Source organism: Borostomias antarcticus (genome assembly GCF_949987555.1).
Source record: "Borostomias antarcticus genome assembly, chromosome: 14".
Taxonomy (NCBI): Eukaryota; Metazoa; Chordata; class Actinopteri; order Stomiiformes; family Stomiidae; genus Borostomias; species Borostomias antarcticus.
This window is the reverse complement of record NC_140247.1, coordinates 10,356,161-10,368,077: the sequence shown is the minus strand read 5'-3', so window position 1 is coordinate 10,368,077 and position 11,917 is coordinate 10,356,161. Positions and strand designations below refer to the sequence as shown.

The 11,917-nt window shown below is 49.4% G+C and overlaps 2 protein-coding genes across 7 annotated transcripts in view; one reads left to right on the top strand and one right to left on the bottom strand.

Annotated features, from left to right (window-relative positions):
* The first annotated feature begins 1,366 nt into the window (after positions 1-1,366).
* tmem98 (transmembrane protein 98) lies at positions 1,367-3,879 on the top strand. Its single transcript, XM_084449213.1, has 6 exons — positions 1,367-1,503; positions 1,887-2,018; positions 2,455-2,488; positions 2,594-2,709; positions 2,824-2,883; positions 3,660-3,879. The coding sequence occupies exons 1-6, from the start codon at positions 1,373-1,375 to the stop codon at positions 3,859-3,861; spliced, it is 675 nt and encodes a 224-aa protein (XP_084305339.1). The 5' UTR covers positions 1,367-1,372; the 3' UTR covers positions 3,862-3,879.
* A 639-nt stretch (positions 3,880-4,518) lies between these two features.
* LOC311318012 (supervillin-like) overlaps positions 4,519-11,917 on the bottom strand; it is a 24,462-nt gene continuing 17,063 nt past the window's right edge. For 5 of the 6 annotated variants that reach the window (XM_084449188.1, XM_084449190.1, XM_084449192.1 and 2 more), the window contains 14 exons: positions 11,497-11,644; positions 10,590-10,735; positions 9,839-10,014; positions 9,572-9,716; positions 9,091-9,460; positions 8,798-8,913; positions 8,201-8,306; positions 7,623-7,833; positions 7,249-7,382; positions 6,955-7,110; positions 6,391-6,531; positions 6,077-6,189; positions 5,816-5,971; positions 4,519-5,710 (listed from right to left, as the gene is read on the bottom strand). In XM_084449188.1, the coding sequence (XP_084305314.1) occupies positions 5,621-5,710; positions 5,816-5,971; positions 6,077-6,189; positions 6,391-6,531; positions 6,955-7,110; positions 7,249-7,382; positions 7,623-7,833; positions 8,201-8,306; positions 8,798-8,913; positions 9,091-9,460; positions 9,572-9,716; positions 9,839-10,014; positions 10,590-10,735; positions 11,497-11,644 (2,208 nt within the window). In that variant the 3' untranslated portion in view covers positions 4,519-5,620. The remainder of the gene's footprint in view (positions 5,711-5,815; positions 5,972-6,076; positions 6,190-6,390; positions 6,532-6,954; positions 7,111-7,248; positions 7,383-7,622; positions 7,834-8,200; positions 8,307-8,797; positions 8,914-9,090; positions 9,461-9,571; positions 9,717-9,838; positions 10,015-10,589; positions 10,736-11,496; positions 11,645-11,917) is intronic. The other variant, XM_084449191.1, reaches the window with a different exon arrangement.

Here is an 11,917-nt window from a genome sequence, read left to right as displayed (position 1 = left end):
ACATATGCTGTATATACCCTTCAAACCTGCAGTGATTAAAGTGACCAATAGCTTTTGAACACGGAAAGAATCATAAATTCCCAACAGGGAGAAACAGGAGAAAGCACTGTATGATACGAGCCAGTGTTCCGCAAATTAATCTGATTAAGGAATTACTACATTCCGGAGCGGAATCTCTCATAGGCCTAATCATCCGGATCAAAATGTCGGTTGAGAATGTTACAGGACTAATTCTGTAATTCGGTTGCCCATGGTGACTGCGCTCAAAGGCACAGTGTGGAGATTGTGTCCCTTTACTGTACAAATGCCATACTTAATTACAAATCAATTACGCTCAACCTAGCATAGTCTTTCTGTTTCTGCTCAAGGCCTCCAGTAGGCCTAGTTATGTTAAACACACACACACACTGGTTCTCAGATGGGGCAGGGCTAAGTTAATGAGTTACTAGACTGGGCAGAGGGCAGGCAGGTAAACCAGAATCCTACATGCATCCTGTGGAAAAACGGCTAACTGCGTCTAAAAACATCTCAAATACTCTACAACAACACACACACACCTAGGATCCGAGACGTCCACAGGGGTAAGACGTGAGACACATTTTGTCCTTTTGAGAGGATTAAACGTTTACTTTATCCTCCCTCTGTCAGGTGCGTGTTGTCGACAGCTCGTCAGAGATGGTGAAAAAGACCATGTCCGCATTATGCAATGGCCGAGCACTGTAAGCAGCAGGGGTACAGTAGCTCTGATAAGATGGAGATGTTGAGAGTAGCTACATGGATTTAGCTGGTATACCTCGTTTGTTGACATGGTTCACCAAGTGTGTCTCATTGCCTGTGGTGGCAGTGATTAGACAATGGTGACAAGTGAACTGTTTCTTCCATATAGTAGCCCTAGATGCTTCTATTGTATTATTGTTGAGTCGTATCACCTGCTGTTGTAGACCAAGCCTCCGTCAAACAAATGTACGAACTGCGCCCTGCTATAGCAAATGGAACTAACAATAGCCGTGTTCCCCTGGCTTTCTGTGCGCTCAGATAAAGATCTGAGTTTTGTGTGCACTGTAGGTGTGCCATTAAAAGGCCAGGAATAGACGAATAATTTTCTCCTGGCTTTTCACAGATGCAAATACAACTAGCTACTGTTGCTGCGTGCGGTTTTAGCAGAACTGTGCAGATCTATTATGAGCGTGAATGAGGTACTGTATAATGAGATGTGATCATCCGGCTTTATAAACCACATTAAACAAATCCCTCTTTCGACAGATGAGTGCCCGGCCATAATCGAGCTATCGTCAGCCGGTCACGCCCGATTGGACGCTCCTTTCCTCTCGCCACGTCGCCGTCCGCCGCCGCCGTGGGACCCGGCGTCACCATGGAGACGGTGGTGATAGTGGCCATTGGGGTGCTGGCCACCATCTTCCTGGCCTCCTTCATCGCCCTGCTCGTTGTGTGTCGACACCGCTACTGCCACCCTCACCGCCTACTGCACCACTTCGACTCCAAGTCAGTGCCTCAGCGCATCTGGGGATGGGATGGGCCGTCGAGATACGGGTGGGTGAGGGTGCATACGACCTGCACGGTACGCCAAGATGGCGGTAAATGTGTTGATTGTTGCTGTCAGTGTGTTCCTGCTTGTGTGTTTGTATACCGCTTACGTCTCTGGATTCTGTAGACTAACCTCTCTCCAACGCTCCCGGGTGCATCCTGGGCATGCGAGGGCTTGATGTTGAGTCAACAAGCAGGATCAGAGTTATCGTGTCCTCCTTTTACGTTTCATCTCCCTCCCTCTCTCTCTCCCTCGGACACACACACAAGCACACGGACGCTCATATTCACCCTCACACGTCTCTCATCCCTCCCGCCCTCCTCCTCCTCCTCTCTCCCAGGCCCACGGTGGACCTTATCGGGGCCATGGAGACCCAGAGCGAGCCCTCGGAACTGGAGCTGGACGACGTGGTCATCACCAACCCTCACATCGAGGCCATCCTGGAGAACGAGGACTGGATCGAGGACGCCTCGTACGTCTGACCCGGCCGGGACTAGACGTGTGTCTGGAGTTGACCAGACCAGCTGTCATAGTCCTTCCAAACCCCACCACCCAGATAGCAAGCGGATGTGTAATGATTCTGGGCCATATATGGGCTGGAACTAAGCCACAAGGGCCAGATCTGGCCTGTATATGGCCCAGATCCGCTTTCTATCTGGGCACATAGTTTATTTTATTTATTTAACCTTTATTTAACAAGGCAAATCATTAAGAACAAATTCTTATTTACAGTGATGGCGGCAAAAAGCACAAGCTTCTTGAGGGAGGGGGGAAAGGGGGCATCTTAACATACAGTCAAATCATACTGTATACAACGTTAGCAGAATCATGGTTATGAACATGGCATGGTGAAATACCTACAGCCTAAACAAGGAAATGTTTTGTTTCTTTGTCTTTTTCTCTCATAGTGGTTTGGTGTCTCACTGTATCTCCATCTTAAAGGTAACTTTGACTTACTTATACTGTACCAGCTGCTTTCATATACAGTATTGTTATCTTTATGTTTTAACTGAAGATCATATTCACACACACTCTGACCATTCACAGATCTGTCACACTCTGACTGAAAAGCTGGTCGCCCTGACGATGGGCTCGGGAGCAAAGGTCAAGGCGCCGGCCAGCCTCAGTGACATCATCACCGTGGCCAAACGCATCAGTCCTAGGTAACGTTCACATATCCTCGACATACAGTAAGCATCACAGCCATTACTGTAAATGTACAGTATATCATCTATTAAGCAGCATCACATCCCCCATAATGCCGTGTGTGTGTGAAGGGTGGACGACGTGGTTCGATCGATGTACCCACCTCTGGACCCCATACTCCTGGACGCCAGGTAATCACATCAATCAATCAATCAATCAATCAATCAATCAAAGCTTTATTTGTATAGCGCATTTCTTACCCAGAGGCAACACATGTCAATGTCACATTTTATATAGCACTATTCATATAGAATAGAAACTCTAAAAACACAACGCAAATTAAGAACACTATGATGTTGAAACAAGTGAAGCTATGTGGTAAAAGCAATGTTAAAAAGGTATGTGTTAAGATCGCGTAAAGATTACTACGGTCTCAGACATTCTCAGGTCCTCTGTACAAGTAAGTAAGTAAGTAAGTAAGTAAGTACGTAAGTAAGTAACTAAGTAAGTAAGTAAGTAAGTAAGTAAGTAAATAACTAAATAAGTAACTAAGTAAGTAACTAAGTAAGTAAGTAAGTAAGTAACGAAGTAAGTAAGTAAGTAAGTAACTAAGTAAGTAAGTAAGTAAGTAACTAAGTAAGTAACTAAGTAAGTAAGTAAGTAAGTGGACAGGACAGGTGCTCTGGTCAGACATTCTCCGGTGCTCTGGTCCTCTGGCGGGGCCTGAGAACGTCTGAGACCGTGGTCATTTGCCTCTCAGCTCCACATGTCCCGCTCCGCCTCCTCGTCATCTGAGGTGGCCAGAGAAGACGTGGCGGTTGACCATACAGGCACTGACTCATTATGGGATGCATTTGGTGATAGTAGAGAGGACCGTCGGTCGATAACGGCCACGGAGGATGCCGCAACTCTGCGTGGCTCGTGTCCGGCGCCGGTCTAACTCCTCCCTCCCGCTGGTGTCCCCTAGGGCCACCGCTCTCCTCCTGTCGGTCAGCCACTTGGTGCTGGTGACGCGCAACGCCTGCCACATGTCCGGCAGCATGGACTGGATCGACCAATCGCTGCACGCCGCCGAGGATCACATGGTGGTGCTGAGGGAGGCGGCGCTGGCGTCCGAACCGGAGCGCGGTCTGCCCGGGATAGACGTGCAGAGAGAGCAGGCCATCTAGGGCACGCACACACACACACACATTCACACACTTACTAATACACACACACGCACATACACGTTCACACACTTACTAATACACACACACGCACATACACGTTCACACTTACTGTACATACACACACACACACAAGTAAGGCATATATATATATATATATATATATAGTCATACATACTTTACTCCTCTATATGTTGGTATAGCTTCACACTGTTACTCCTGAATATTCTAGGCACATACATGATAAACATACAGTAAACATTTTATTCATACACAGTATGCATTCTCTAGGGCTAGATGTTTACATGCTGTGTTTTCCCGTGTGAGGTCTCGTCACGGAAGACCGATCCCGTTGAGATTCCTTCTCCTGTGCCATCATCTTCCAGTGGTGGGGCTTACCCCCCCCCCTGCCCCCTAAGACCGCAGTCACATGGAGGCTTAAGTTTCCTCAGATAATCCACGCCAGAGAAGGCTGGGAAGTCCAGATCAGAGTGAGGCCGACCTTCCTCACAAGCGTCAGATAGCACTGAGCACGTCTACGCATGTTGGGTGGATGATGGAGTTCGCTCAACTCATGTACAGTATCGGCTATAGACGGGGGATGTGTGTGTGTGTCTGTGTGTGTGTGTGTTTACGTGGGTTCAAGGTTGTTTCGTTGCCGTAGGTAAGCAGAATTTGCGTGCCGTGTGCTGACCGGAGCGATATTACTGGCGTGCGACGCGCTAGCCCATGCATAGCTAATACTGAACCCTCAAGAGCGGTAATCACAGCATTCCCCTGCCTTAAGATGGAGGCGTATCGCCAGGGAGCTACACACACTGGACCTTTTTGAAGTTCGACCTACTATATCACTCATTAGACACAGAGCTCTCCAGAACTTTCCAGAGCCCTGGATCACGCCTGCCGCGCAGTACGTCATAGGCCTATCTACGACTGTACACACCCGATCAAAGTAGCCGTATTTCAGCCAAGACACAAGCACAATCTTGTAAAATACACTGATTAAAGCTTAAGAGACAGAACTATACTGTCAAGCGAACAGTTACGCGTAGAAACCAATCAGGAGATTTGTCCTCTGTCACTCCAGAAAGACGGTTCCCTTCTTTTAAATTCAAACTGAAATCCAGAGTGTGAAAGACTGACCGTAGACGCAGACGCGAAGAGCTCTTTGATGGAGGGATATTGATCGAAGGTGAAACATGAACAACGAGGTTACTCCTTTATTCTCCTGGTTTACATTGTTTATTAGAATTGATTTTTTATTCACTCCTGTGTTTTCTCATCCCACAAACAGTCCGCTAGCGATGTCCCTCCTTTTCACCTCATTATCTCATTTTTACTGTTTCTTTCTTTGATTTGTACAGGTAAATTAAAGTTTCATAGGAAAATGTGCTATGCTGTCTGTTCTTCTTTGAAATTATATTTCTGAAGGAATCCATACTCGGTAAGAAAGCCCCACACACTCGTTCAGCTTTTAGGAATACGAAAAAGCGTACTGTTGATTTGGGATGAGGATTGTAGGTATAGGCAGTCCTGTCTCTCTGAAACAGAGAGCTTTTGGCTGAGAACAAAAAAATAAGGCCTTAAAATACCATAAGACACACAGATACAACTTGAAAACAGCTACTATGAAAACACTGTACAAGATTGTCAACACTTGACAAGAAAATTGAATTTTCTTAAAAATAGAAAATACAAAAAAAAAACATTTTAAGCTATGTGGACATAAATAAAAGTAAATATTTTCTTTTTTATGAAGTCATTAATTATAGAGTCCTTTGCTTTTTTTCAGATTAACTTGTTTCCAGTTTGGGAGGGAGTTAAATTCATCTCTCTTCATCTCCAAAATAGTCTGAAACAGAAACATATTCACAGAAAATTCACAGCTGAAGCACCTTTTAAAAGCGATCATTCACTGACCCCTAGTGGCTGATAATTGTAGTTGCACTCTGTCTACCTGAAAGTCCTGGTCAGACAGATAGACCTCCAGGTGTTCGGGGTCCACTCCCTGAGGCAGGGGGGTCCGCAGCAGCTCCTCCAGAGGGTATTGGGTTTTAGTGAGCTGGGCCAGGGCGTCCTGCACCAAGGTCAGCTTGACCCGCCCTGTCTCCCCCTGGGTCACACACACAGACACACACAGATATACATACATGTAGAGGTATGTGCTGTACATGTAATATTACTCATGATAATGTGTATCGTAGTACTGTAACTGTACCTGAGGGTTAATTTTGGGCCTCTTCTCCCAGTGGGGGAACACATTGGTGAAGGTGAGCGGTTCTGACCCATCTAGGATGAGGTAGGCCGGGGGCGGGCGCCTCGGGTTCATCTCTGCTGGAACAAAACAGTCATACAACCAGGGGCAAAATCAAACCCATAACTACCGTATATTCTACAACTACTATACTTCTCTAAGCGACGGAAGCCGAAGACTTAATTTCCAATTTTAACTAAAAAAATAGCACAATAGAGCTTATTGAATCCTGTAATCCAACCAGAGCAGCGATCCCGGGTCTGACTGGACCTGCGTACCTTTGCAATACTGCAGCACCGTCTGCATGGCACACCGTCTCTCTCCGGCCCAGAGGGCGTCGGCCGGACCGGAGCCGTGCGTGTCCTCGGGGCCACGCTGCCACAGGTACACCTCCAGACGGTTGTCCAGGAGGAAGAGGCCTGGGGGGGGGGGGGGGGTGAAGTTGGAAAGTGGGGGGGGGTTGAAAAAGAGGAAGAAAAGAGCTGTCAAGAATAATTGTTTTGGTCCAGTTTTATATCTACTTACGTGAGTTCCGAGAAAGCCGTTGGCCTTATGTGACGCACACTGTGTTTGAGATTTGGATATAAAGGTGGTGATGGGCTCAGTTGGGCTGGGGGGCTGAACATCACAACTGTGAAGCTGTGTTGAGTGTGTGTTGAGTGTGTATCAGTAATAAAATACCCATAAAGGCTGATCGACTTGAGTCTCCTGCGAAGTTTTGTACTATCTTGTACTATCTCCTTCCCCTGACAGACCACCACCTTCAACGACCAACATTACCTGAGTTACTAGCGTGTTTGTAAGCATGTGTACTGAGTATCTACGGAGCCCCGCGCACTCACATGGCTCTGGCGCCGAGTACAGGCGCTCCTGGGCAAAGGGCATCGCCATGGCGCCGCCCGGCAAGCGGGCAGGGCTCGTCAGCTCCTCCCCCTCGAAGGTCCCGGAGCGTCCGCTCAGACGGAAGAGACGCGGCGTGAAGTTGTACTTCCCCGGATCTGACGGAGAACAAAACGCCAACACGCCACCTCATCACCCGCCACCCGCTGCTCGCCTTCAGCTGAGGTCGACCGCGTCACGGTGTGGATATTTTGCGCATATTATATACTTTCGCTGGGTATTTCCTGTTTGTTTACCTTGAAGCATGCAGTCGTAGGCCTTCCTGTCCTGCTGTCCAATGGCGTTCCAGAACTCCACGGGCTCGGAACCCTCCTCCACCTCGTGCACCCTCACAGGGCGGTCACTGCTGAGTCCCAGCTCAGGAGGACACCTAACACACACACACGCACGCACACACACACACACACACACACACACACACACACACACACACATACACACACACACACACATACACACACATATACACACACACACACACACACACCCACACACACATCATCGCTGTTTAAATTCCCATATTGTCAGAATTGGCATACAGTACTTCACATAACGTTGAGATTTAATGACCCAAAATCTTATATTTTTTGTAAACAAAGGATCGAGTTACATCTGCGTGAGGCGTTCCACGGCCCGCCTGCCGACCTCCCGGGCGCCGCCGGCGTGGGCTTTGCAGCCCAGCCACAGGTACAGCGCCCCCTGCTGGGCGTTGAGCAGGACCAGGGAACCCCGTGAGCGCAGGCCAGCGCAGCTGCAGTCCACCTCCAGCAGAGAGGCCTCCTCCGGCAGCTCGCCCCTCACACAGAACAGACGCCAGGCTCCTGGGACACACACACACACACACACACACACACACACATATATACACACACACACACACACACACACACACATATATACACACACACATACACACATATACACACACACACACACACACTTTGTTTTAAGCTTTATTTCGTCAGTAGAGTCATTACGAACGGATTCTTATTTTAGAGTATAAAAGTACTCAGCCCCTCAAAGTACTAATAAACACTAATTTAAAAAGTAACATGACCGTTTCTTTCTTGTGACTTGTTATTAACATGAATGACTAAGTCCTTTGACTATACCACAAGAAAGGGGCCCCCTGAGCTCTTGGGCCCCTGGGGGCCCCGGTAGGCCCGTTCGGAGGAGTCGATATCCCACCTGTGTTGGCGGGGGTGGCGTCCTCTCGGCTGCCCTTGTGGATGACCAGAGCCCCCTGAAACAGCTGCAGGAAACAGGGGGGCTCCTTCCCCTGACAGACCACCACCTTCAACGGGACGACGATAGAGAGAAACACCGTCAGCCACGTACGTCAGAGAGGACCCCGGTTCTCTAGAGAGGTCACTGTTTCAAGAGTTTGTTTTTTAAGGGTCTGGGGAGGTTGGGATGTGGGTATAGGGATGAGTGAAATCTCTGCTATATAACTTTTTTGTATTCTTTCTATGTATGTAACTCTCCTACTGTATACTATTTGCCCCACTATTTTAAGAATGTATATTTATTTGCCCAGGGACTGCAGGTGGAAATTAGCTGTTTTAGCTATAACCTTGTACAGTGCATCTCTCCCTATTCTATAGGGTTAATGTCTACTGTACCTTGTCCCTGTCTTAAAAATAAATAAAAATCAATCAATCAATCAATCAATCAAAGCTGCTCTGTCCAATATCACATATCACACTTCTATAATGGTGTGTGTAAATGTGATTGAATCTATCGATGGTGTGTGTGTGTGTGTGTGTGTGTGGCAAAGGGCCTGACCTGTGCTCCCTCGTGGTTGCTGATGCCCCGCCCACCGGCGCTTGAGTGACGGCCCTGCCAGAGGAAGAGGGCGGAGCCTTCCCGTTGGCGACCACCCGGGCTGTCCCTCTGACCGGCTACACAGAGACAAGACAGATCAACACACTGCGTGATGGACACATAACAGGAGACAGTAAAGGCCTGTCAATGTCTGCGGACGAGAGGAAATATCAACGAAACGTTATCGGATCCTAGTAGCGAGAGTGAGAGTGTAGCCTCGTTAAGTGTAGCCTCGTTAAGTGTCTCCCGCTGACCCGGGCTGTGGATGGCGTAGGTCCAGCGGACCAGGTACGCGTCTCCCTCGTGCATCTGGTCTGGTCTCTCCAGCGGGACCTCGCGCTCGTCGTGGCCGCCGACGTGCCAGGCGTCCACGGCGACGGTGCTGAGCTCCCCCGGCCGACCGTCCTCCAGGGTGATCGGGCCGCGTCCCCGCTGGAGGTCCACCCCCTGCAGGACCAGACCGTCCCCCGGCGCCGGGCACGGGCCCGCCACCAAGGCCCTGGCGTCACACGGGCTCAGGGACTCGGACCGCAGGGGCGCCGCGGGAACCACAGGAACTGCCGGAACCACAGGAACCGCGGGGTTCTGGGTCGGAAGAGACTGTGACGGAAAGCAGAGTGAAGACTGGAGAACGAGAGAGGAGGAGGAGGATGAGAGAAGAGAACCTGGTTCATTAGAAAGGGTTGAGATAGACCGATAAACGCGTTTCTTTCAGACGGAGATACATTCACTGACCTGCGTCACCTCTGCTAGCCGCGCAGGCTCCTCTCTGGACGCCTTCCTGTCAGCCCAGTCCGGAAACTTCTCTCTGAAGAGAGCCGTCTCGCTGTCCTCGGAGAGAAGACCGAACAGGGCCCAGCCGGGCCGCCCCGCACCACACCTACACAAGTAAGGTTAAAGGTTAAAGGTTAAAATCATTTATTTCAACATTTCTTTTTACTTACGCGTAAAATAAGACTCGCGACCGGGGATGAATCCTCGTCTTTGCGTCTGATGACTCACGGCTGTATGTTGGCGTTGGAGCGGCTGGGGTCCAGCGGATTGACCCGGCAGTTCCTGTAGTCGTAAGACCCGCCCCACACCTGCTGGGCCAATTGTAGGGCCACGTTCCTGTCGCCGTGGGCGACGTCCTTCCCCTGCCACAGGTAGACCTCGCTGCCGAAGTCAAACACCAGGGCCTGAAAACACACGGCACAGAACGGAGATATAAATATACACTGTGTATAAGGTACAGTATTTCTGTGTGGTTAGGAAATCTGGTGTTTACAGGTCAACGTTACAAACACTGACTGCAGAGGAGCCAGGAGACTCAGAGAGAGACCCAGACCCAGAGAGACCCAGGGAGACCTAGAGAGACCCAGACCCAGAGAGACCCAGACCCAGAGAAACACAGGAAGACCCAGAGAGACCCAGAAAGACCCAGTGAGACCCAGACCCAGAGAAACACTGGAAGACGCAGAGAGACCCAGAGAGACCCAGACCCAGAGAGACACAGGAAGACCCAGAGAGACCCAGAGAGACCCAGAGAAACACAGGAAGACCCAGAGAGACCCAGAGAGACCCAGAGAAACACAGGAAGACCCAGAGAGACCCAGAGAGACCCAGAGAGACCCAGAGAGACCCAGAGACACCCAGACCCAGAGAGACACAGGAAGACCCCGGAGAGACCCAGGAAGACCCAGAGAGACCCAGGGAGACCCAGGGAGACCCAGAGAGACCCAGATAAACCCAGGGATGAGAGCTGTGACCCGACCTCTCTGGAGTCCAGCAGAGAGACGGAGGGCGTGTTGGCCCAGGCCTGCTCATGGGGCACCAGTCTGTTCTCCGACAGCCGGTACACACAGTTGGACTCCGTCACCCCGCTCTCAAACAGCTCGTCCTCCTCAGGGGCCCCCGCTCCTATTGGGGGGGGGTGGTGGGGGGGGGGGACAGCACACACGGCGACGTCTTATACAATCCTAACAATCTTGCTTTCTAAACCGTTTTGCTGCACTCTACAGTAGCACTGATTGGGTAACATGATTGATTGATTGATTGATTGATTGATTGATTGATTGATTGATTGATTGATTGATTGATTGATTGATTGATTGATTGATTGATTGGTCGGTTGATTGGTTGATTGGTTGATTGGTTGATTGATTGAACATGATTGATTGATTGAACATGATTGATTGAGGTAACATAATGATTCAGCCTATTCCCCATTCATGAAAGCCTTTCCACTTGCAGCGTTGACAAGTTTTGCGAATTGGTAGTCTGTGGCGACATTCTCGCGCAATATTCACTGTAATGACGCATTCTACATCAGTCAGCAGTGTTTGGTCTACAGACAATGAAACAAGTGCAAATCCCTCCAAAAAGAAACAATGTTGACGTTTGGAAGAAGGAACAAAAACCTGACTGACGTCAAAAAGGCGACACTTTGGTTTCGAAAACGAACACCTGCAATTACCTGCAATTGCCGCTTATCGCCAAAGGTGGCGCCAAAGACAATGAAACTGACATCTTTGAGATCGCCACTTTAAGTACAATCTCTCTACCCTCGCAAAAGGGCTGAGTGTGATGGGATCAGCCGCTGAATGGGTGGCTCATCTCAGCTAGCCAAGCGCTGAGCTGCTAAGCGTGGACAGGTCAGATGTTGTCGTCCGGAGCCTCACCTCTGTACTGCGACCTCCCACCCAGAAGGTTCCAGAAGTCGGAGGCCTGGCTGGTGTCTGCGTTGAGCTCCTCCTCCAGGACGACCACCTGGGAGGCGCGACAGCCCAGGTCCCCCTGGGTCAGGATGGAGGCCGCCAGCTCCGACGCCTGGAGGGACCGGTCAAACACGGGTGGGTTACATCTAAAACATGAACCTGGATCATAGAGGAATATACTGTAGATATGTTTTATGTTTTATGTTTGAGGACTGCGGGTGGAAACTAGCTCCTAGCTAAATCCGGCGTGTTTACACAGTCATGTATTTGTATGTGTTCATTAATATGCACTGTCCTCACTAAATAAACCAATAAAATAAAATAAAAAGATTCCTATGGAATCACATTGTCAACAATGCAGAAATGGAGTTAATTGGTTGTGTCA